General features: G+C 62.2%; 2 protein-coding genes across 2 annotated transcripts in view; both read right to left on the bottom strand.

Moving 5' to 3' along the window:
- Positions 1 to 927: 927 nt before the first annotated feature.
- Positions 928 to 7,471, bottom strand: VSIG8 (V-set and immunoglobulin domain containing 8). Its single transcript, XM_042976765.1, has 7 exons — positions 7,423 to 7,471; positions 4,236 to 4,411; positions 3,591 to 3,792; positions 3,273 to 3,494; positions 2,555 to 2,674; positions 2,082 to 2,280; positions 928 to 1,207 (listed from the first exon to the last, which is right to left on the bottom strand). Exons 1-7 carry the CDS (start codon positions 7,469 to 7,471, stop codon positions 928 to 930), a joined length of 1,248 nt encoding a protein of 415 aa, XP_042832699.1.
- Positions 7,472 to 17,157: 9,686 nt separating this feature from the next.
- Positions 17,158 to 25,125, bottom strand: part of CFAP45 (cilia and flagella associated protein 45) — a 28,446-nt gene continuing 20,478 nt past the window's right edge. Inside the window, exons 9-12 of the mRNA XM_042976513.1 lie at positions 22,337 to 22,450; positions 21,558 to 21,751; positions 17,666 to 17,890; positions 17,158 to 17,361 (exon numbers count right to left, since the gene is read on the bottom strand). Of these exons, the coding sequence (XP_042832447.1) occupies positions 17,283 to 17,361; positions 17,666 to 17,890; positions 21,558 to 21,751; positions 22,337 to 22,450 (612 nt within the window). The 3' untranslated portion in view covers positions 17,158 to 17,282. The remainder of the gene's footprint in view (positions 17,362 to 17,665; positions 17,891 to 21,557; positions 21,752 to 22,336; positions 22,451 to 25,125) is intronic.

The following is a 25,125-nucleotide window of genomic DNA, read 5'->3' as shown; positions in this document are numbered from 1 at the left end:
TATTACCTTTGTGGCCTTGGTCAAGATAGCTACTTCCTCAAGCCTCTGTTTCTTCATCTGCCCAATGGGATAGTGCACGACTTCATGGGACTAAAGCGAGGATTGAAGAAGACAAAAAAAAACGGGCAAGCGCCTGGCACCTAATGGGCACGCAATACACGCCCACCCCCTTTCCTTTAAAGCAGGCGTGGGGGGTGGGGTGGGGGGGTCGCTACATGAGACGCCGTGCAAGGTCTACTAGCCCCAAAGTATGGCTCTGAAATCCTTCCTGGTGGGTGGCACGGAAGGAAGGCATACAGCCTGGAGAGAGAAGGAAGTCCGCAGGAGGTAGATGAGGGAGGAGGAAGAAGGCGCTGAGGGTGGCCGGGAACCTTTCGGGAGGTCAGCTCTGCCACTAGTCCCCCCGGTCTCCCCTCGCCTGCCTCAGGAATGAGAGAGGAAAGCAGGACTCCGGGCCTACCAGGAGGTTCCCCATCCGCAGGGTGACGGAGGGGGGTTGGCAGCCCCTCCCAGCCCAGCCCGACCTTCGGAGGTGGGAGGGAGGGACCCGGGAGGAGGGGCAGCAGCCTCCCGCCCGCGCCCCCGGCCGCGCGCCAGCCCCTCCGTGGAACCACAGCCACCACAATCTCGGGTCTTAACAGTCGCTTTATTGTGCTAACACCGCCGCTCGGGAGCTCAGACCTGACACGCAACCATCCAGTCCGGCCCCGGGGCCCTCCGCCTCGCCTGGGGACGCCGGGCCCCCGGCCTCGACCGCGCTCGGCGCTGCCCCCTACCCACCCCCCCGCCGTCCCCCCCACCCCCCGCCACCGCGCGCGGGCCCCGGGGGAGGCGCCGTGGGTCCCGGAGGCCCGGAGGCCCGGGCGGGCGCGGCGGGCGCGGGGCGGAGCGCGTCCCCAGCTGCGGGCGGGGAGCCCCGCGGCGCGCTCACACCAGGAGCCCGTCGGTGCGCTCCCGCCGCCCCTCGGCGCAGTCGGCGGGCTCCGCGCTCTTGACCTTGACGTAGACCGGGGAGGGGCCCGCTTCGCAGGCGGCGGCGGCGGAGGCGGCGCAGGGCGCCAGGGCCACGTCCTCGGGGCCGCCGCAGGGCGGGGGCGCGTACTTGCGGCGCAGGGAGCGGCTGACGGTCTGCGTCGGGTACCCCAGCAGGTGGGTGACGCTGCGGCCGCGCCCGCCGGCCTTGCACCCGGGCGCCTCGGCGTCCTCTCTGTGGAAACAACAGGCGGGCGGGTGAGCGGGCTCCTCCGGGCGCGGCGTGGGCACGGCCTGGCCGGAGCGGGGGGCCGCCGGCAGCCTCTCGGCCCCGCGCCGCCCTCCGCCGGCGCCTCGCCTCTCCCTCGGCCTCCGCCTGCTCTCCTCTGCCTCCTCCTGGCCGGCGACCCCACGCCGCACACGGGGCCCGTCCGCGAGCGTCCGCCAGCCCCCGGCGGGCAGCCCCACGGGCGCCCCCCGGCCCCTTCCGACGTGCGCACCCGTCCCCGAGACGGGGAGGGAGGCTCGGAGGCCCGGGAGGAGCCGCCTTCCCTGTCCTTCGCTCTCCTTAGCTAACACCAGCCTCGCCCTCGCCTTCTCCTCTCCTCGCCTCTGCCCCTCGACCTCCTTCTCCACCTTTGCCTCCTTCCCCGGGGCTTTGCGGTCATTAGCACTCCTAGGCTTGTTCTATGTTTATTTCTAGTCGGTTTCGAATATACCTTATTAGCACTATCCTTACTATTGACTCTTCTTAAATAAGCATGTCCAGAGTTGTCACCGGCGTGAAACAGGGCAAACACGGGGGGGGGGGGGGGGGGGAATACGGTCCCTGCCCTCCAGGAGCTTACAGTCTAGACAAGGCGCACAGAGAGGTGCATAGACAGGAGGGAAACGGAGGGCAGGGGAGCAGAGGTGAAGACTGGCGCGGGACGGGGAGAGAGGAGCCACGGCGGGTGGCAGGTCGACATGCTGCGGTCCCCGGCACTCCTGGCGATGGCCGGCAGGGTGGGGGTGGGGGTCCCGGCCGGCCCGGTGGCAGGCAGGGGTGAGGAGGGGCAGGGCGCCGGTCCCCTGCCGCTCGGCAGCATGCAGCATGCATCAGGTTTTACCTGATCTCACTAGCCAAGTCGCCGCAGGCCCCTCCGCCGACCCCGCCGCCGCCGTTGCTGTAGCCGAAGGCACCGCGGGAGCCGCCGGCCCCGCCCCCGCAGCAGCAGCAGACGAGCCCCCAGATGCCCACCAGCAGACAGCCCAGCATGAGCAGGGAGCCCAGCACTGCGCCTATGATCATGCCTATGCGCCGGGAGTCTGTGGAGACAAGTGAAGACAGTCAGGCTTCCTGCAGCCCGGCAGGTGCCCCCTAACCGGGAAGTGTGGGGCCGGCCCTCTGTGGGGAAGAGAGCGAGGGTCCCAGCGGGTGTCGGGGCCCCGGGACACCCAGTGAGGAGGGATGAGGAGATGCCTGTGTCCCCCGCGGCTTCCCAGCCCTGATGGAAATGGGAAGGCAGAGCAGACAGCCCAGGCTCCTCCAGTCCCGCCCTCCCCGCCCCAGGGCCCCCAGGGCCACTGCCACTGCACCCACCTGAGACCTTCACCTCCACCACGCACACACTGTAGCCCACGTGGTTGGCCACCGTGCACTGATAGAGCCCGTCATCCTCCCGGGAGATGTCCTTCAGCACCAGGTCGCCGTTGTTCAGGCCTGAAACTGAAAAAGCACCACAGGGCTGTGGCAAGGGCCCGGGGGCCACCCCAGCCTAGACCACTGCCGGTGGGGAGGGAAGGAGAGAAGGCGGATGCACCCACGCACACGCGCACACACACACACACACACACACACACACACCGGCCCACCCCACTCTCCCCATGACTCACCCCCACCCGTGGTGCTGAAACGGAGAGACGAGGCAGCCCCTCTCCCAGCAACGGGACGGAGACACCATTAATTCACTCTGCCACCTTGGGCAAATCTCTCCCCTCTCTGGACCTTGGTGTCCTTCTTTGTACAGTGAGGACAAGGTGAGACCAGAGGAATTCTCCAGGTCCCTCCAGCTCTGAGAGTCTCTGTTTGGCAGTGAGTACTGTCCAGCCTCCCGGTGGGCCTCAGCCCTCTGAGTACCCCCCCCCCACGGCCCCGGGAAGGCAGATGCTATCGCTCCCTCTCCCTCTGTGAGGCGCCCAAGGCACAGAGGGGTGCAGCCAGCCGCCTGAGGCTCACAGCGGGTCAGTGCAGCAGCCAGGACCCAGGCCTGGCTCTGTCGGCGTGTCCCCCCAAGGTCCCGCTGTTCGCTCAGACCCACCTTGGTTCAGGGAGCTGTGGAAGGACTCCTGGTAGGAGAGCTCCGAGTGGAAGCTGTGCTGAGAGTGGTAGGAACCGGCGCGGTAGGGGTGGGTGTGCCCGCTGATCTTGGCCCACTTGTAGGAGAGAGGCGGGGTGCCTCCGTTGGCAAAGCACTTGAGCACCACGTCGTTGCCGTGGGTCATGTGGCCCTCAGACCAGCACAGGGGCACCGCGGGCCGCGCTGCGGGGAACCGGGCAGGTGTGAGCCGGGGCCCGGCCGAGGGGCTCTGGAGCCTGGGTGGGGGAGTGGGGGGCGCCCGGAGGAGTCCGGCCATACCTTGGACAGTGACGATGACCTTCCGGCTGGCCATGGTGGTCTTCTTCACCCGACACTCGTAGGTGGCCGTGTCAGACACCTGCAGGTTCATGAGGTTGATGGAGGCGTCATACTGGCTGGGGTCTGAGGCTGCAAAGCGGACCCTCTGCTGCAGGTGGGGAAGGTTGCCATGATTGATCCTCTTGTCCTGGTAACTAAGGAACTGGGAAGAAAGAGAGGAAACGGAAGCGGTGAGCCAGGCACGGCCAAGGAGGGCCACGTGGCTCGGTGGCCTCGGGCATTTCACCGAACTTCTCCACCGAACTTCTCCGCGACTCCGCTTTCTCTGCTGAAAGATGCTGACGATGATACCTGACCCATTAACCTCCCAGTGAATGTGTGAGAGCACATGAGATCAGGCGCTTTGCAAAGCGTCGGAAAGTGTCGGGTCAGGCTGGGACCGTCCCGAGGCCTCCCCTGCCCTCCGGAGCAGGTGGGAGAAGGCCAACTAATGGTGATTTGTGATTACAGAGCCCGCGGGCCTGTCGCCTCATCCCTGGAGAGGCCACTGGGGACGTTCAAGGTCTTCATTTCCTTCTCTGCCCTCCTTTTCCCCTCAGGCTGGCCTACAGGTAGGGCAAGGGGAACCCTAAGCCCAGCACTCACCACATTCTCCCGGTGTGAGGGGTCTGAATTGACCTGCATCCACTCGATGTCCAGCCCATTGGGACCATAGTCCTCAGGGTCCAGGATGTAGGGGCAGCCCAGCCTCACATTATCACCTTCTGCCAGGTACAGGATCTCCTGGCCATCCCCGTTGATCCGCACAGCAGACAGCAGTGCTAAGGGAGAGGCAGGGCAGGTGGGGGGAGAGGGGGAGAGAAGACCAGGGGGCGGGGGCAGTCAGCTTCTGCCCCTCTCTCTGCCATCCTGCATGGAACTGCCTGGGGAGGAGTGGCTGCTGTGTGTGTGTGTGCGCGCGCGCGCCTGTGTGTGTGTGTGTGTGTGTGTGTGTGTGTGTGCATGTAAGCATGCGAAACGACCAGATTTGAACGCTCCGATGGAAAATCCTGGCTCATTAAAAGATGCCTTTTTCTGGGCCAAGAGAGTGTTCCCGCGTGGAGACCGGACGGTGGAAGCCATGGCCGCTGGGGTCCCTTTCCAGCCCCAGGAGTCGAAGACGTGACATGATTGCGGGTGTCTCTGCGTATGACACCTGCGTGTCTGTGGCTGTACCCTTGGGTGTGACCACGTGTGACTGGCTGTGTCAGGGCGCTGAGTGATCACTCGTGCCTGTGCGCGATGGCAGGCAGCCTGGCTGCGTGGGTCTGGCGCTGCTCGTGGCCTGGGCCTGGGAATACGGCCACATGCATCCGTAGGACAGTCTGAGCCTTGTGTGATGACACATGGCATTCTGGATTTTGTGTCCGTCCCCCTGTGCCATCGAATGGCTCAGGCACAGCCGCCCACACATGCTGGCTCCAGTTGGGGCCCCTCCCACTGCTCACAGCCCTGGTTCCACTGAGTCAGCCCCGCTAAGAAGCCAAGATCTGGAAGCTCAGGACCCAGCTCCTTGCCCTCCCTCCCCTGGAGCCCCAGGCAAACACTAGCCCCAACCGGTTGGACCCAGAGAGGAATACGGAGTGTGGGGAGTGGGGGGAGGGGCCGCCCCAACCTTGGCAGGCAGGACAGGCAGGCTCCACCCCCCAGGCTCCTGCAGCCCTTCCTGCCCAGGCCCCTGGCCCGGCCTGGCTCACGCTCCGGCCCACCAGACAGCCAGCAAATCCCCGGAGTCCCAGCCCTGGTCTCGGCAACTCCCGCTCTGCCCTTCTCCGGATCTCTCGGGGCCTCGTCTCTGTTAGAGTGTCTCACACCTACGGTTTCACACGGTCACCGCCCCACATCGCCACACTTAACAGACCTTCAAAACGCAGACACATCTCTATGCGGGTCCCACTTTGCTACCCACACAGACACGCGTCTGCACGCACAGTGCGCCTTCATCCGGAAGGCACGCATCCCTGCCCACGGCGCCCTCCCCGTGCGCATCCGCTCAACACTACACGTCCCTGCAGAAGCTTGGTTCACTTCCAGAGGGCCAGCAGGGGCCTTTTTAACACCCCCAGACACCTCAGGCATCCCCCGCCCCCAACCCTGGCGGGGCCAGCAGCCCTAACCCCACGGGCTCCAGGGTGACCCAGAGCAGGCGGGCCGGCCACGGGGCACTAGCGGATCGTGGGGACACCTCCTCCAGCCCCGGGCCAAGGGAGATGTGATCGGCTCTCCTGAGATAAGGATCCTGGCACTGACTGCCAGCTCCTGGGGCGCCAGGAGGCACACCAGGGATGAGCCAGAGCCCAGAGAGCAGAGGCTCCACCCTGGGAAGGGCTGCCGGGAGGGCTGTCCCCATACCCAGGGGGCTGGCCCAGCAGCCCAACAGGAGGGTAGATCTGTAGGGGAGGGGGCTGGGGAAGGAGGGGACAGGCTGAATGAGAGCGCCTCCACCCTGCACTAGGCAGTGTCTTCCCTTGTCCCGGGCCAGGGAGCCTCACCCTAGCCTTTCAGTCTCTCCAGAAGCCTCTCGACCTCCACCCTGTCCACGGGGCTCCAGCCTTTCCACACCCCTCACTCCTCGCTGTCTCACCTTGGTCCCTCTTACTCCTGCACTGAGGAAGTCTTGCAGGGAGCATGAGACAAGAGAGGGAAGAGAGCCAAGGAGAGAGAGCTGGACAGGAGTCCCTGGAGAGAAGGAGGGAGGAAGGGGGCCAAGGCGACGCAGTGAGCCCCCTCCCGTCCCCCAGCCAAAGCACCAGGGACTGTGCGCCCCCTGTGGGCATCCTTGGTGCGTTTCCCAGCTGCCTGCACAGCTCCTAACCCTCCCTCTGGAGGTGACAGAGCAGAGAGAGGGTGTTGGAGCATAGACACACGGAGTGCCGGTCTGTCCTGCCACACCCACGCCCCACACCACACACATGGACGTGTCCCGGGTCCCCAGACAACAGCTGGAGCTTCGTGAGGGGACCCTGCTGTCACCCTGCCAGTAATGCAGTCTCTCTCTCTCTCTCTCTCTGTCTCTCTCTCTCTCTCTGTCTCTCTCTCTCACACACACACACACATGTGTGTGTGCATGAAGGCTGAAAATGCTCCCTGAGTTCCTCCCACAAACGCGCTCCTGCGAACCCAGACCCCAGGAGGGTCTCAGCCATTTCCAGCCATGCCCACACACAGGGGCTCCTGCTGGGACTTGCCCCAACAGGGTCAGGGGGCCACAGCGTCAACCTCTGAGCCCTGCCCTCGAGGTGTGCCCCCTCGGGGTGAGGGGGCTCTGGGAGGCGCCATCCCCACCGCCCCCCCCATCTCATCCTGGGGGGTGGCGCTACCCTGGAGCTCTCAGAGCACAGTCCGTCTCCTAGGGGGCGCTGTCTCCTCTCAAAGCAACTCCCTGCCCTTGGCTCTAGCCTGGGGGTGGGAGCGGGTCCTCCCAGGGGGAACAGCACACAGAGAGGAAAAGGGGCCTTTCCGGGGAGAGCCTCCCCGGCGACACCAGCCTCGCCGTGCGCCTGACACCCTGCCCCACCCCCAGATCCCCAGGCAAGCTCTCCAGGCAAGCCCTGCTCTCCGTGCACAGCGTGTGCGTGCACGTCCGAGCCCCACACGGCTCACAGGCACCGCGAAGATCCATCAAGGCCTGTGCCCCAAACCCTCGGGCACGGGGCCGTCTTGGCCATATCCACAGCCAGCTGGCAGCGGGGCCTCGGACCACCTCCGAGGCGCCGCTGCGGGCCCATTGTGGTCCCTTTCCCTGCCCTCCTGGCATCGCGTGGGTGTCCTTGCCGGATGCCCAGCCCCATACCTGGGCTCAGGCACACGAGCAGAAGGTGGAACGCTCCTCGGACTGCCATGTCTCTAGGCTTGGTGTTTCCTCCGCTTGGGCTGGGTGTCCCTGGGGCCAGCGGTGGTGGGTATGTGGGGACAGGTGGAGGGAGGGGGAGCGGAGGGCCCAGACACTGCCCGGGGTGGCAGTAAGGTGCAGTGAGTGCCGGGGCCACAGCCGGAGTTATTTCTATAGGAGGGAGGGGGCCTGGTCCCCGCCTTGGGGAGGAGCCCCGGGAGCCTTAATTATCGGGGTGACAGAGCGGCCTACCCAGGTATTACCCAGCCCTCACCCAAGCTCTTCCCTCTCCCGAGAGTGGCAAAGGGAGGCCGGCGGGACTTGTAATTAGGCACCTGTTAAGCTTCCACTTCCTCCTGGCCCCATGCTCGGGGTAACAACAGTCGCCTGGTTCTACAGCGTCCACAGAGCTCCCCTCACCACTCATTTGCTGCCTCCTTCCCCCGGGGAGACAGGGAAGCGGAAGGAGAGCCAGGCCTGGGGAGGAAAGGTGGCCAGGCTGGGAAGGGTTAACCCGGGGCCCAGGGACACAGGGGTCTGACCCAGCCTTTCCTGCAAGCTCATCTGTGACCCTGGGGGAACCCCCCCCACCCCGGCCCTGGTTGAGGTCTGTGGGAAGGGGCAGCAGGAAAGGGGACTCGGGCTGGAAGGAAGGCCCAGGCAGATGAAGGAGCCCGGGAACGTCCAGCCTGCCTTCCCCTGAGGCCTCTGGCCCTTCAAAGGGAGTCGGGTCTCCCCAGGGCTGAAAGAGGGAGGCGTGCATGGGCACAGGGGCTTCCCCTGGCTGCCCCTAGGGAGCTGTGGCGCCCACCCCTACCTGAGGTGAGGCCAGCCCCGAGCGCAGGGGGTTCCTGGGCGCGGGGGTGTTGGGGGCCACCGGAAAGACCAGGAAGGGGGCGTGCGCGCATCACGTCTCCGCCTGTGCACACCTTTCAGGGGTCACTTGGTGCCCTTGCTTCCAGGCACAGGAGGGGAGACGAGGCCCCTCGAGACCTGGACTGCTCACTGGGGTGGCCTGGGAAGGTTGGAGCTGGGTGGGTAGGGGAGGAGGCAGAGCGAGAAGGCGGAGGACCAGCCCCCGGCTCGTTGGCCTAGGGGGTCCCAGGACCGCCCACCCACGATGGTGGGGGTCAGGTCCTGCGCGGTCCCATTCAGCAGCTCAGCTCCCTCAGCGGGGCCGTCGCTGACAGGGGCCACAGGGAGGGCAGGGGTGAAGAGCCTTGGGGAGAGTTACGGGCCGCGGCCAGCTCAACGAGGAAGCGCGAGGAGTCCACGCGCCTCTGTGTTCCAAATGCCTCCACCACCCCCCTCAGCAATGACAGGGTGCTCTAGGGCCCGCCAGAGGTACCAACGAATATCTGTATTTCCTTGTTTATTTTGAGGTTTATGAGATTACCCTGCACCCTCAGGAGAGCAAGGATCATTATCCCCCCTTTACAGATGGGGGGGGGATTCAGCCCACCTGCTGCTGCTGAGCCTGGCAAAGTGGGGGGACGCCCAGGCATCCTGACCCTCAACCCAGAGCGGTCCAAGGAAAGGGCTCGGTGGTCGTGTGGGTTAGTAAATGCACCCACGGGGTAGAAGCTTGGAAGGCCAGTGATGGGGGATGGGGGGGGGGGCGGAGAACCGGGGGGGCCAGGAAGAAGGGGGACTGCACGGCAAAGAGGAAAGCTGTGGCTCCATCAGGGTCAAGTGTAGGGCTGGTGGATTGGGTCCTGGCTGTTGGTTCATATCAGAGCCGGGGCGAAGGCTGGGTCGGGCGGTTGGGATCACCAGTGAGCTCGAGGTCACCCTTGAGGAACTAGGGCTAGATTAGGCTAGAGTGACAGCGAGAGCTGAGGCTAGGCTGTGTGACCGGGGTCCGTGTCAGGATAAGGCGTGAGCGAGGGGTTCATTCACAGCCACGTGTGGTAATGCGGCTACGGCCAAACTGGAGGCTGGGCCGAGGCCGACTTAGGGTTGGGGTTCCAGTAGGTTGAGGCTGGGGTTTGTGGTTTCTGCGTTCGGGATTTGAGCTAGGGTGGGCTGTGGTTAGGGTCGGGACGTGCGTTAAGCGGGCCGCACGATTCATGGGGATGAGAAATGAAGTTTGACTTGAGACGCGGGAAGACTTCAGTCCCCATCTGCTAAAGGGCAGACTGGCCAGCCTATCTATCCCTTGGCTCTGGGACAACACCAGCAGCGTCGTACCAACACGGATCAGTGTGTGAATTGAGGGTTTGGGAGGGGGTTCCAAATAGGCGTGAGCCCACCAGAAGCAACCTAGCCCCCTAACAAAGGATCCCCCCCCCCCGAGTCCTGCTCCACAGCCTAAGCCGCCAGCAGTCAAGCTCCCCCAGCGACAGCTGGGGACCTGGTGCAGGAAGCTACCAGCAGGGAGTAGGGCTTGGGCTCCAAAGTGATCCAGAAGACAGGGCCCACCAAAGGCACTTTTACTGGGTCGGAGTGGGGGGTCCCAGGGGACACGTGCTGGGGGAAACTGAGGACCTAGATACTCCTAGAAGAACAGCCACTTTTGAGGGCTCCACACCGGGGGCCCTCAGAGCCTCAAAAGGCAAGTCACATTGTTGTTCTCCTTTGACCCACTAAGGGCTAATTGCCACCTCCTTGCAGTTTGGGGCCCATAAATGAAGCTGGCGGCCTTCCTGCCTTGTGCCCTGAGCCCTGCAGGGTTTGGAGGCTGGTGACGAGTGAGTGCACTGAGTGTCAGCTTGGTTTTCACAGCAGAGGCCCAGCCCCCTGGCTCTGAGACCAGCCCCAGCCCGTGTCTCTCTCTGGGCTCATCCTCAACAGAAGAAGAGAGGCCACTCCCGGGAGCCCCCCCACCCCCACCCCAACTCCTCCTCTCCCTTTCCCTCACCCAGTCTCCACCCCAAACATCCATCTTCCCACCCACTTTCTTTTCAGGTCTCAGAGAGGCCTGGACAGATCCAGGGGACTGTTGGGGTCTGTCTGTGCCCCGGGGAGAAAGAAGACGGTCGAGAGAGTCCGTGCTCAGCAAAGGGGCACAGAAACACATGTGGCATCCAAATGGCCCGTCAGAGGCTCCGAGGGGGAGAGAGGAGGCAGAGGGCCCAGGCTGCCATTTGTGGTCCAGTGAACCCTAGACGGCCCCCCTTGCTTTTCCCTAAGAAATGCACAGTTCATTCAGCACAGGAGACGGGGCCTCCTTTGCGCACACCCGCCAGTTGGGGCTGTATTTGCTTCTCTCTTTTTTTTTATTTATTTGTTCCATCTTTTTTAATGTTTATTTTCGAGAGAGAAAGAGAGGCAGAGCGTGAGCAGGGGAGGGGCAGAGAGAGGAGGAGACACAGAATCCCAAGCGGGTTCCAGGCTCCGAGCTGTCAGCACAGAGCTCAACGCAGGGCTCGAACTCACAAACTGCGAGATGGTGACCTGAGCCAAAGTCGGACGCTTAACCGACTGAGCCACCCAGGTGCCCCTGCTTCTCTTTTTTTTAATGTTTATTTATTTTGAGAGAAAGAGAGACAGTGAGCATGAGTGGGGGAGGGGAAGCGAGAGAGGGAGAGAGAGAATCCCAAGCAGGCTCTGCACCATCAGCACAGAGTCGGATGCGGGGCTTGATCCCACGAACCGTGAGATCAGGACCTGAGCCAAAACCAAGAGTCAGATGCTTCACCAACTGAGCCCCCCAGGCGCCCTGATTATATTTGCTTCTGTCCTAAGACAGAAACAGAATCTCAAGACACAGGCTTAGAAAGGAGTGAACAGAGACACGGAGGAGGGAAGAGGCAGATCCAGGACCCAGAGAGGCCCAGAGGCTGCTTCTGAGATGAGGCGCAGCCCAGCCCCACGACGTCTTGGGGAAGGACAGGCAGAGGCCCCGGCCGGCCTCCCCTTCCTCCAAAGCCTTGCACAGCAATTTCACACAACTGCTGTGGGCCCGGACCTCCTGCCCTGCCCCCAGGTCCCCAGGCTCAAGCTGGAGCTCCCATCTCCCCAGGTCTGCAACCTGCCCCCTGCTAAGCTACACACACACACACACACACATGCACAATCAGCAGGCCCTTACCCCTCTCCCAGGCCCCCGTGTAGACCCAGGCTCACCCCTACAACACCCAGGAAGTGGACAGCAGACCCCAAGAGTGAGCGTGCCAAGAAAACCCCCAGAGGAGACGGCCTGGACGGCCATGGACGGACTGAGAGAGGGCATGACACGAGTCTGAGAGAGGGCAGACAGGTGCCCACGGGTGGTCACACAGAGGCAGGAAGCCCCTGCGGCTGATCCCTTTCGACAGCTCTCAGCAAGGGCTCGCGGTGGGAAGGCAGCCGGACCAGGCCACGGTGGGACCAGAAGAGTGGAGGGACGGGGTGGGGAGGCCCAGGTGACATGGGGAGACACTGCCGAGCTCAGACAAGGAACGGTTGGTCGGTGACAGAGAGAAGGCCGAGATCCATGGGTGGGCTCAGTTTCGGGAACTAGGCCAGGGCTCGGGGACCGAGGTCAGTGCTGCAGGGTCAGGGGTGGTGGGCAAGGGCTCCTGACCCCTGCGCCTCCCCGAGCCCCTGCTCAGGCATCCCGAGGCTCCACGATTCCTGCTGGTCCTCCCAGGAGGAGGGGGGCTCCTGGGGGGGCCCAGATGTACCCAAATCCCTCCCATCAAGCGATGGCCCAGACTCACGGGAGCAAGCAGCACAGAGGGGTCCCCAGCCCCTAGCGGAGTGGCCTGCCCACTACTGTGTCAGCACGGCAAGGCAGGGGGTGGGAGTGGGGGGTTGAAGGTTAGGACCCGACATGCTGTCAACGGAACCGCCTGGAAAGAGTCTTTGAATTCCCGATGACAAACCGAAGAATTAAGAGACTCTGATGATAAGATGGGGTGCCTGGGTGGCTCCGTCGGTTGAGCGTCCGACTTCGGCTCAGGTCATGATCTCACCGTCTGTGAGTTCGAGCCCCGCGTCGGGCTCTGTGCTGGCAGCTCGGAGCCTGGAGCCTGCTGCGGATTCGAGAGACTCCCCCTCTCTCTGCCCCTCCCCCGCTCATGCTCTGTCCCTCTCTCTCGAAAATAAGTAAAACGTTTTAAAAAAAATTTTTTAAAAGAGACTCTGACGGTAAAAACTATGTCCACCTCAAGGAGGTCAACCGTATCCACCGGGACTCTCATCCACTGGCAAGCGGGCTGGGCCCTGGGGAGGCCGCGATTAGCACAACTGGGTCTGGTGGGGACGGCAGCGAGGAAGGGGGTGCCAGCTTGCTCCCAGGGTCACGAGCTGTGGTGATGTGCGGCAAGCCCCCTCACCTGCTGGAAGTGACCTCTGAACAGCTCTGGGGGTGACCCGTGACGGGCCCGGGGCACCGCAAGCGGCCGGGGGAGCATTTCAGTCCCTGGGAAAGAAACCAGGGGTCGGTCCAGCAGGACGCAACTCAGAAGAGCAGAGCCAGGAGAGTCCGCTGATGGTTACTTTTGCCCCAAAGCGAAGAGCCTTGACGGCCGGATCTCTGGGGACCTTCTCCCCATTCCCGCAGAACATTCACCGGGGTTGGAGCCAGGCCTTCAGGATGGCCACACAACTCAGACCGGTCGTCCGGGACCGCGTGCACGTCTGTGTGCAGAGAGGCCTTGGGATGGGTTCATTCATGCGTCCGGTGGGACTTCGGACTTTGAACTTATAGAAATAAAATTGCCTTTTGATTCTGCCGTGTGGATTCCCCCCAACACACACGGCGGACGGGTACTGTGGTCCCCCTGGGTGCCGGGGGGCCGCCCCTGGCCCGCCTGGCCTGCCTGGCAGTTTCCAGGGAGGTTGTGGGGAAGCTGGCAGGGGCCGAGCAGGGCCGGGTGCCTGTCTGCCTCAGCCTTCCCCGCTAAGCCCGCCTGGCCCGCCCTCACTCTCCTCTCCCTGTTTGTTTCCGTTGCTGGGAGAGGGGAAGGCGGTGCCCGAGGGGTGGGGTTCAGGGGCAGCCGGGCCAGGGCTGGCTGGGACCATGGAAGTATTAACCGTCAGGAGAGCTAACTGCCCGGCCCAAGGGATAAAGGTTCCCTGCTCTCCCCCGCCCTCTCCTTCCAACAGCCCACCCCACCCCACAAAATGCTCCGAAGAGTCCTGTGTTTCCAGAATTTCGAATGCTTGCCCACATGGCTGCATGAGGTACCTGAAGGGGTGTGGTGTAAAAAGAGCCCGGACTTGTTTCGTGTGGTCCCGGCAGCCAGGCGGATGCAGAAAATGACACTCGGACCATCGGGGCTGACCTGAGACCGTTTGGGTTGCCTTTTGAGGTAATGAGCATCCTGTCTCTCAAGGTGTGCAAGCCCGAACTGTCCAATCGTTTGGTGAGAGGTTGCAAAAGGGATTCAAGCGCGAGAGGGTCTCTGCGGCCCCTTCCAGATTTGAGACTCTGATTTGGTGCTCACCCCACTAGCCCCGGAACCGTCTCTCCCCAGGGGCCATGCAGAAAAGCTCCTTAGCTCTGGGCACTTTCTCCCGCTCTCCGCTCCCACCCCCTGCCTTGACTCCTCTTTCCAGGAGTCTCCTGAGAAAGCCACCAAAATCTCAACCCTATTCCTGTCCCAGCCTCAAAGTCGTCAAAAGGGCATTGGGGTGATGGGCACGCCTTGCCAAAGAGTGCATGCAGAGCACAAGGAAAATGCAGAACCGGCACCAGGACCGAGAGTGTCCCAGCAGGGAGGAAGCTTAGAGGGAAGGTCTGGCTGTGTAAAGCCAGGCAGATCAAGAACGACCTAGCCTCTCCTGGGACGCGACCTAGCCTCTCCTGGGACGCGACCTAGCCTCTCCTGGGACTCGAGATTTCTGTGATGTTGGAAATGAGCTTCTTCGAGTAACCTTGGGTGATTTGCTAGAATACGTCCCAGAGTATGGGAGGGGGAGGAGAGGGGGAGAGGTCACCCTCTGGTCTGGAGTGTTACCTGCCAGGCTCCCCCTCTGCAGGGGGAGCGGCCAGGATGGATAAGAGGGGGAAACAGTGAGGGACTTTGTGGCCTCCACACCTCGACTCCTTGTCTGAGACTCCAGCGTCTCCCCTCCACTGTCACCGAGGCGGCTGTCACCCTTTCTCACCCCAAAAGCCCTGTCTGGCTTTGAACTCTCTGAGCCCCTTTCATCCGAGCCGAATCAAAGTGCTTTTACTGAGACCAATTAATGTCTGGCGGTGACCCGAGTCACAGACGGGAATGCTGAGGCTTTGGGGGTGCCGAGGACATCCCAGCACCCCACTGAGTCAGGGACAGCCGGGCTTGGCCACCAGGGAAGGCTGCTGAGTCATGCAGCCGCCTCTCCGGCAGGTGCAGGGGGCTTGAGCCCGCCTCCCAGCCCCAGCAGAGGGTGACACAGAGGGCAGGTAGGGGTGCGGGGCCAGCCCAGAGCCGGGGGACATGTGCCCGCGCGACGGCCGCCTGCAGAGCTGATCCAGGGCTCTAAGGTGGAGCCCCACCCCTGGATTTGCCAGACTACACCCGCCCGGCCTGACCCTGCAAGGACCCGAAGACCCAAGGGGCAGAGGACAGGCAGTTGGGAAGATGCTCGGGAACCCAGACGACAGAGTCAGGAGCTGGAGCTTTGTTTTTCTCTTCTTTCTTTTTTGTTTTGTTTTGTTTTTTTTGCATTTACGTCAACGAAGACGCACCAAACAGCACTTCCCGATCTCCCAGCCCTGCTTCCGCACACGCTTCTGCCTCAGAGCAGAGGGCGGAATGCTAGAGCCTTCCCTGGGAGAAAGCACGGCCCCCCCCCCCAAAGGCCCGATGTCTAGCTGGTTGTTCCTGAGCTGTGGGCCCCCCGCCCCCAAGTCCGAGGCAAGCCGTCAGGAATGCCCCACTTCTAGGAGCCGACTTGGGCCGGCCCTGACGCCTGCGGGAGCCTGTGCAGGGTGTCGAGGAATCCCAAGAGTAGCAACCAAGCCCGTCTTCCACATCACGGGCCGATTCCTGGATTCCTGGAGGGGAACGACTCCCAGACCGTCTGCACCCGCCCAGAGGTGGCCGTGTGCCCCCATCCCCGAAGCCAGGCCTTCATTCAGACCTGCCACCACCCCCCCGCGCCCCCCCCCCCCCCCGCCGCGGGTCTAGGCCACGGCAAGATGGTCTCATTCTTAGGCCGCGGGAGCTGCCAGGCCCCGCACACCCGCGGTTTCACGAGCAGCAGTTGTGGTGAAATGCAGGCCATGCTTTAAGCCTGTGAACTCTGCCCGCTTCTCCGCACGGGGCCTCACAGGTCAGCAACGGGCCTGGAACACCCTTTCTTCCCGATCCGCACTCCGACAGGGCCCTTGCCTCCTTGGCCCTCAGATGGGTGACTCAGGAAGGGATCTGGGCAAACTCCAGGCACCCGAGGCCCTTTCTGGCTTTCCTGGCAAGAGGTTGCCCCGGCACGGGTAAGGGCTCACTGCCTGGTCCCCGCAGGTAGTAACTAACCGCAGTTGAGGAGCCTGAGGAGCTAAACCACCACAGAAGGCGCCGGAATCCTCAGCGGCGTGCCCGTGAGGTCAGGGGGTGTCTCCCGTCCTGGGAGAGTGCCACATCTTTCCAAGATGGGGGGGGTGCACTCAGGGCCACTGAGCAGGAAGGAGGGAGCCCCCCGCCCCAGCAGCTAGCCTGGGCAGGGTGGGGCAGGCGGAGACGGTGCCTGGGGAGGCTTCCCTGACGAAGACGAGGCACAGGGAGAAGCTTGCCTGCCCACTCTCCCTGGGCCCTATGAAAAGAGCACTCTTGCCCGAGGCCCTTATAACCTGGCGTTGCAAACACCCAGGACGCGCCCGGCACTGCCCTCTGCGTCCTCTCGTGCAGGGCCCATGGAGGGAAGCAAGGCTGGGCTGTGGATTCGAGGCCTAGAGCACCGAGGGGGCGGGCTGGAGCCTTCCCCACCCCCCTGGCATACAGAACGGGAAACGGCTCCACCCCTGGGCCACAGTTCTGCAGCCCACAAGGAGCCTGGTGAGCGGGGTCCTTCCAGAAAAGGCTGAGACTATTCTAGAGGCACAAGACATTTGGCGTGGAGTAGCCGAGGGAGGAGCAGGAGCAGACTGGCCAAGCGAGAAGCTTCCGGGAGGGTGGACCCAGGTCCGCTGCACCGGGTGCCTGGGGGGTACCCAGCCGAGGCAGGCGCTCAAGAAGCCTTTGAATGCGTGAATGAATCAGAGTGTTTGGGGGAAACGGAAGGCAAGCTGACTAACAGAGGCGACGGTGGCCTTGGGGAGCCCCAGCTGCCAGAGTTAGGAGAGAGCAGGTGATGGGGCAGCCGGGTCTGGGCGAGGCGCAGGACTCTGGGTGGGCCCGGGGGTCGACGGGTGTCCGTGTTGAGGCACTGCCTGGAGTGGAGAGGGCAGAGCAGGAGGGTGCAAACGCCACCCCCACCCCCCACCCCCCACCCCCGCCACAGGAGGTGGGGTCTGAGTCACAGGTGGGGGCCCAGCCCGGGTCCCTCCTGCCCCAGCCCCTCCCTGAGAGACAGCTCCAACCGCTGGCACTGAAATACCTCTAAACCAGACGTGGGACAGGGGCAGAGCAAGGCTGTGCTGAAGGAGGACACGAAGGCCACATCCCGGGGCCCCAAAAAGGCCAGAGGACGCAGGGCGAAGGGCCCGAGAGGCTGGGAGGGACCACCTGCAGAGGGCACCTTCCGGTCCCCTGCCCCAGGCCCTCGCGCCGCCCTCGCCCTGGCTCCCGTTCAGTACCCTGCAGCAGACACAGCCCCCCTCCCCCAAGAAAGCTGAGCCGTTCCTTAAAGAAGTGGGATAAATTTAATCTGTACCTCTAAAATGTCTAGGCTAGTGGCAGTCATGGACGCCCAGAGACTGGGCAGAGCCTGTCCCCTTGCAGGCGTCCCCGGGGACACGGAGGCCCCCCTCAGTTCACAGAGGCTGCTGGCAGGATGTTGGCTCTGCGCTCGGCTTCCACACAGTATTTCTCAGGGAGGCCCGTGGCTCTGCAGGGGGCAGGGGGCGGGACAGGCGTGCGTGGGCCGTGGGACCAGACAGAAGCAGCAGGAAGCAGGCCCCGGTGGGGGTTCCGGGACCTGGGGGCCCGCGCCCCCCATCCCGGCTCCTACAATCCGTCCCCCAGACGCGTTCCCGTCAGGGCTCCAGCCCCTGCCACGGATCCAGGAGGCCCCGGGCCCGGAACCTTCTGCGGCAGCCCCCCCCCTCCGGAGTCAGGAGTCGCCCCGACTCCCGCACACCCCGTCCTTGGGAGAGGGGGGCACGGGGCGGGGCGCAGGGATCCGGGCGCACCTCAGCTCCTGGATCTTCTTCTTCTTGAGGTCATCGATGCGCTCGCGCCGCTTCTGGGCCTCCTCCTGGAGACGCCGGCCCTCCTCAAAGGTGGCGACGCGGTCCTGCACCTGCTTCTGCTGGTTCTCGCGCACTTGGCGCCGGAGCTCGTCCGCGTGCCGCAGGCGCCCCGCGGCCTTTTGCTCCGCCTCCAGCCGCTCCTTCTCGATCTGCTCTCTCTGAGCCCTGGAGGAGGGACACCGGCTGCACCCCGGGAGCCTCCCGGAAGGGCTCCTCCGGTGGACATGCTTCAGAGACCGCAGCCCCGCACACTGCGGCCCTTTTCCGGGGCTCAGAGACCAGAGCTGCCCCCAGGCATGCCGCCCCCTCCTCAGCCAGGCCCGGCACCGCGGGCGGGCTCCGAAGGGCCCCGTGCGCGCTCTGGTTCTCCTCCATCACTGTTTTGAATTTTTTTTTTAATTTTTTTAATGTTTATTTTCTAGAGAGAGGGAGACAAAGTGTGAGCAGGGGAGAAGCAGAGAGAGGGAGACACAGAATCCGAAGCAGGCTCCGGGCTCTGAGCTGTCGGCACAGAGCCCGAGATGCGGGGCCGAACCCACAAACCATGAGACCTGAGCCGAAATCGGACGCTTAACCGACTGAGCCACCCAGGCGCCCACTGGTTTGAAATTCTTAATACTTTTTGAACGAGAGATCCCGCATTCTTATATTTCACCAGGAGCTGGCCTGTGCTCAGGGTTTCACCCACTGGAAGCTACTGTTCCAGCTCTTTCTGTCGTGCAATGCAGAACTCGTCTCTGGCTTGTTCTAAGATAGTCTCTGTCTCTCTCCCTCCCTCCCTCCCTCCCTCCCTCCCTTCCTTCCCACAAACAATAACAATGACATTAACAAAACTGCAACGGGGATGCTTAGAAGTGACAAGGTCTGACACCTGTCGTGCAGGCTCTCGTATTTGCGGGGAAGAAGGCGGGAGCTCGCCAAATTCCCCACAGGGGCCTCTTCACGAGGGGACTTTTACGGGCCCTGATTTCCCTGGCCAAGCAGCCAAGCAGCCCGTGTGGGCCAGACAGGCTCCAGAAAACTCAAAGGCACTGTGTTCACATCCCAGGGGGAGCGCGGTGCTAGGCCACCCTGAGCTATCATCTTAGTTCTTTCTTTTTTATTTTTATTAAATTGTCTTTTTAATGTTTATTTATTGAGAGACAGACAGACAGACAGAGCATGAGCAGGGGAAGGGCAGAGAGAGAGAGAGAGAGAGGGAGACACAGAATCCGAAGCAGACTCCAGCCTCTGAGCCGTCAGCACAGAGCCCGACGTGGGACTCGAACCCACGAACCTCGAGATCATGACCTGAGCCGAAGTCAGACACTTAACCAACGGAGCCACCCAGATGCCTCTTGACAGAATCAAAAACCAAAACAACATGTAAAATCATCTCAGGCAGGGATTCCTTACCTTCCCCCCCTGCCCTGAGGGTACTCGTGTCCCCGACAAAGCTTCCAAAAGCACAAGTCACCTACTCATCTCCCCAGACCCACAACACACAGCATCGTCCCAACTCTGGGCACGTCCCTTACACCGGCGGGCACCTCCCAAACCCTGCACCTGCCACGGAGCCTCCCAGGCTGTCAGGAGACACGCGCTGGCTTCCTCACCCCTCTGTGTTTAGACTCCAAACCTCCACTGCTCAGACACATCTGTGACAGCAGGAAGCCTTGCCTCTTTGCCTCGCCCTTATTTTCCTAGACGGAGAATGGTTTTCTGTTGTTTTACATCCTGCGAGACAGGGTGGAAATGGGAAGCTGCGTGTGTCACTGGAGATCCCCTGGGCTGGCAGGCAGTGGGAAATCTGAGTGGGGAAGAGCCTGGTCACTTCACGGCGTTAGGGCAGTGACCTTGGAGCCTGGGCCTCACCCCCGACCAGTTACATCAGAATCTGTGGAGGTGGAGCCCGGGGCCACAGTACTTGGTGAAAGCTCCAAGGCAATTCTCAGCACCACGGGGGAGGGTAGGTCAGCTCTCCCTGCCTAGTCGGTGAGCTGAGAGTCAAAGGCATCCCTCTGTCCGGAAGCAGGAAGCCCATGTAGAGGCCATCCACAAGGTCATGCTTTGAAGTAGGAAAAGTTGGATTGCTGGCTCCGGGCAGGGACATTCCTAGCACTGGAAGACACCTGGCCTGGTGGTCACGTGGCCCTGGAGACACCAGGTCTAGATGCTAACCCAGAACAGCAGGTGAGACCGAACATCTCCGAGGGGCTGGTCTCGCTTTAATAACTGGCTGGTGCATATGCTTCAGGCAAACAAAGCAAAGAAGGGACAAATGGGTCAGGGGCAGAAGGAGGACCTTAATTTCTTTCCATTAATATTTATTAGTGCCTGCTAAAGGCATGTGGCAGTGAGGGCAGGCATCTGAAAGGTAGTTTGGAGCCCAGGGGCAGAATCTTCGGGGCCATTAAGGAAGCTGCCTTCCTCGGCAGGCTTCGGAGACCACGGCATGACCCTTGAGGGCAGGCAAAGGCCACCGCGGCTGGGGGAGCAGGCGGGGGGCCCCAGGGTCCAATAAAAGACCAAGACCCTGGCCCTGGCAAGGACAGAGATTCCTACAGATCTGCGCTGCCTCTGGCGGGGGGCCCTGGGGTCTGGCATGCAGCTAATGGGGTCAATACCAAGGAGGACCTCTGGCACATAGACCAGGTAGACCAGAAGGCCGGGCCGCACCTCTCAGTCTCTACTCACCGGAGCACGATTTCTGTAATCTCGTATCCACACCCCCATCGCAATTCGGTTTGTTTCTTTGAAAGCTGCTGCTATCACAGAGTCCGAACCAGAGCAAGAAAGGAGTCACTCCTGGTGAGCCCAGAACACTTAGCCCAGGGGGTGGGGTCTGGTGGCGGCAGGTGACCCCGACTGATGCCAGAGCAGCCGTGACGGCTGGCGGCTCTGGGGGTGAACGACGGGCAGGGAGAGCGACAGTTGTGAACACTTCACTTCCACTTACAGGTGGGAATTATCGCGGAGACAAAAGACAACGAAAATAAAAGGATGACGAGCTGGCAGGAAAGACAGATGGATACAGGGGAGGTCAACCCAAGTAGGAGTTGCTCACATCCTTCCCACAGCGGTGGCCAACGACAGTGTTTTGTTCACCTCCAATATGTCCCACGGCGGAGCCTTGAGTTTACGTGTTTGATACTGTTTATCAAATGAGTGGCAAAGACACCCCCGCCCCCCAGAGCTCTTCTCCAGTGACTCACAAGCTTGGTGTCCGAAGCTCTCTCTGTTCCTCGTAATCTCCTCCACCACCTGCTGCATCCTGACCCCTAGCCAGCGGGGGTAAGTCGAGGCAGGGGAGGGCAGAGGGACCAGATGTATACTTTTACCTACGCCTTTAATCCTCCGGGATAAACAATCCAAACAACACCCAATTCTTTAGACACCTCCGGGTGCTGGTTTCCAAATCCCTAATCAGAAAATTCTTGGCTCCTGGGGCTCCTGGGTGGCTCAGCCGGTGGAGTGTCCAACTCTGGCTCAGGTCATGATCTTCACGGCTCGTGAGTTCGAGCCCCGCGTCGGGCTCTATGCTGGCAGCTCGGAGCCTGCTTCGGATTCTGGGTCTCCCTCTCTCTCTGCCCCTCCCCCTCGCAAGCTCTGTCTCTCTCTCAAAAATAAATAAACATTAAAAGTTCAAAAAAAAACAAAAACGAAAACCTCTTGGCTCCCCATTCTTGTCTTTGAAACATTTCAACTACCCATCCATTCAGAATGGCTCCACCGTCCCGGGCAAGAGGAGAGCACCTCTGTCTGTGCACCTGCCAGCAGGGTCCTCCCCCCAGTGCGGGCCATCCCTGCCACAGGCCAAGGAAAGGAAGCCGGGGTGCCCAGCCCCACCTACCGAAGAATCCTCTCGAAATCGTCCCGGTCCCGTTGCACCTGAACGGCCAGAGCGTGCTCCTTGAAAGCCACCTGTTCCAGCCGGCTCTGGCGCAGTTTGGCCTCTGTCTCCATCTTCTTCTGCGCGTTTTCCTTTTCCTTCCTGCGCCACTCCCTGTCCGCAACCTCCTGGTTGCGCTTGGCCCGCAAGGCGTCCTGGGAAAGGAGAGGGTGGGGAGACCAGCGAGGGTGCAAACCGACCCCGAGACCCAGCGGGCACCTCAGGAAGACACCGGCTGCAGACTCCGACACGGCCTGCTTTGAGGCGTGGCGTGGATTTCTCTGGCAACAAGGTCATTGCAGGGAAGAGTACATGGAATCTCGTAGAACTTTCTGGTCCGCAGACACCCCGAAGGGTCACCTTGCCCTCCCTCGCCGCCACCCATCCCGATTCTTTCCTCCCCAGACCTCGAACACCTCCAGGCGGTCCTGCGATTGCCTCTCGTTTCAAAAACTGCTAATAATCGGGGCGGGCCTGGGTGGCTCTGTCGGTTAAGCGTCTGACTTCGGCTCCAGTCATGCTCTTGCGGTTTGCGGGTTCAAGCCCCGCATCGGGCTCCTGCTTCAGATTCTGTGTCTCCCTCTCTCTCTGCTCCTCCCCGCCCTCATCAGACTGTTCAAGTCTAGGTAACCTGCATCCCCTCTTCCGCACCTCTGCCCTCCAGGGTGGTTTCGCAGGCTGTCAAAGGGGGTAGTTAAGGGAGTGGCGGAGGCACAGGGGAACCGAGACTGAGCGGGTACCTGCTGTGCCTGGTGATCCTGCGCCCTCTCCTGCATGGCCCTCAGGCGGGCGATCTCCTTCTCCTTCTCCCTCCGGATTCTCTCCTGCTCAGCCTCAAACTCTGCTTCTCGAGCCTGCCAGGAAGAAAAGGTCTCGTAGAGCAGCCCCCACCGCTGCAGCCTTGCAGAGACACGAAGCCCCCGCAACAGTCTGTCCGGGGTCTCCACTCCCTGACTGCTTTTCGGTTTGGACAAAACAAAGCTAGCAACGCACGCAGGCATCCCAAGCCCAGCCTTCACGCTCCACCCACTGCGTCGCAGACCGTGTCCGAGGAGCAAGGCCAGTGGGCCCTCTCTCCAAGTACCAACTGCGACATCCTGCGTGTCGTGTAAAACGCAGCAGGTGGGGGTCCTTAGTCCCTGGGCACACGGCCAGCCACACTTCGGGCAGTCCTGCGGTGGCCAGCAGATACCCAACGAGCGAACCATCAGAGTTGGCGCCCTTTGCCACTTCTCGGAAAGAACAGACATATCCCTACAATCTTCCCAAGCCCGGCTTCCCGACTAGCATTCTTGGGTAGTCATAAGACTAATGGCTTGGGTCGGGCAGAAACGTGATCCTCCCATAAAGAATGTTCCGTAGCCATCATTCTACCTGCCCAGGCTTCTGTGAAGCCCGGTGAGTTGCCCACTTGTGAGTTGTGCACGGGGGGCTGTGTGTCAAGCTGGCCTCGGTTTCACCTCGCCCCAGATGGCAGGGCAGGGAACTCTGGAGACTTCCACAACCAGTCTCTGCCTTTAGCCCTAGAGGGGCAGCCCCGGCTGCAAGAACAGAGGCCCCTGTGAGGTGAGTCTTGTGACATGGGCTGTGGGCGTGCCCAAGCGCCCGACCGCTATGCCGGTCGCCAGCCTATCCCAGCTCCGCCCCCCTGTGTCCCTTCCATGTGTGAAGACCAGCCCTACTCTTCTCCTGCTCAGAAATCTCTGGTGACTTCCCCACCAGCCCAGGCCTCCAGCTCTGCTCAAGGTCCAAGGGGTCCCCAACAACCGCTCTCAGCTCCCCGTCACCTCACCACCTCATCTCTTGTCATGACGGCCACGGGCTCTGCAAACTGTCCACCAGCTCCCACACATGACCGGCTTATTACCACTACATCCACCCATTCGGGGAACCGGTGGCTGAGCTCCGCACAAAGTGCACGGCATTCCAGGTACGTTCGACCCGGTCTGCTGTTGGACACACAGCAAAGCATTCGGGGTATTTTGCATCAGTCAGTGACAAGGCTTACAAGGTGCTGTAATGGTTCAGTGAGACAACACCTGTAAAGCACTTCGCACAGAGCCCGTGCACAGACTGAGCTCCCGACGTACGGCAGCTCCGTGATCACTGTGATGCCCCAACCATCCCTGCCCCCAACCATCCCCATCCACAACCATCCCTGTCCCCAACCATCCCTGCCCCAACCATCCCTGCCCCAACCATCCCCGTCCCCAACCATCCCTGTCCCCAACCATCCCTCACCCCAACCATCCCTCACCCCAATCATCCCTGCCCCAACAATCCCTATCCCCAACCATCCCTCACCCCAACCATCCCTGACCCCAATCATCCCTGCCCCCAACCATCTCTGTCCCCAGCCATCCCTGCCCCAACCATCCCTGTCCCCAACCATCCTTGCCCCAACCATCCCCGTCCCAACCATCCCCGTCCCCAACCATCCCCGACCCCAACCATCCCCGTCCCCAACCATCCCCGACCCCAACCATCCCTGACCCCAATCATCCCTGCCCCCAACCATCCCTGTCCCCAACCATCCCTGCCCCCAACCATCTCTGTCCCCAGCCATCCCTTCCCCAAGCATCCCTGACCCCAACCATCCCTGCCCCCAACCATCCCCATCCCCAACCATCCCTGTCCCCAACCATCCCTGTCCCCAACCATCCCTGCCCCCAACCATCCCTGTCCCCAACCATCCCTGCCCCCAACCATCCCTGACCCCAATCATCCCTGCCCCCAACCATCCCTGACCCCAATCATCCCTGCCCCCAACCATCTCTGTCCCCAGCCATCCCTTCCCCAAGCATCCCTGACCCCAACCATCCCTGCCCCCAACCATCCCCATCCCCAACCATCCCTGTCCCCAACCATCCCTGCCCCCAACCATCCCTGCCCCCAACCATCCCTGTCCCCAACCATCCCTGCCCCCAACCATCCCTGCCCCCAACCATCCCTGTCCCCAACCATCCCTGCCCCCAACCATCCCTGCCCCCAACCACCCCTGTCCCCAACCATCCCTGTCCCCCAACAATCCCTCACCCCAACCATCCCTGCCCCCAACCATCCCTGTCCCCAACCATCCCTGCCCCCAACCATCCCTGCCCCCAACCATCCCTGCCCCCAACCATCCCTGTCCCCAACCATCCCTGCCCCCAACCATCCCTGCCCCCAACCACCCCTGTCCCCAACCATCCCTGTCCCCAACAATCCCTCACCCCAACCATCCCTGACCCCAATCATCCCTGCCCCAACCATCCCTGTCCCCAACCATCCCTGTCCCCAACCATCCCTGCCCCAACCATCCCTGTCCCCAACCATCCCTGTCCCCAACCATCCCTGTCCCCAACCATCCCTGCCCCCAACCATCCCTGTCCCCAACTATCCCTGACCCCAACCATCTCTGTCCCCAACCATCCCTCACCCCAACCATCCCCGTCCCCAACCATCTCTGCCCCCAACCTCTGTTCCTGCTGTTGCCTGCATCTCCTGGCATCTGATAAGCAAGCCAAAGCCAAACAATAAATAAATTAAA

Source organism: Panthera tigris, chromosome F3 (genome assembly GCF_018350195.1).
Source record: "Panthera tigris isolate Pti1 chromosome F3, P.tigris_Pti1_mat1.1, whole genome shotgun sequence".
Lineage (NCBI taxonomy): Eukaryota > Metazoa > Chordata > Mammalia > Carnivora > Felidae > Panthera > Panthera tigris.
The sequence above is the reverse complement of the archived record's forward strand: the minus strand, read 5'-3'. Positions and strand labels throughout refer to the sequence as shown.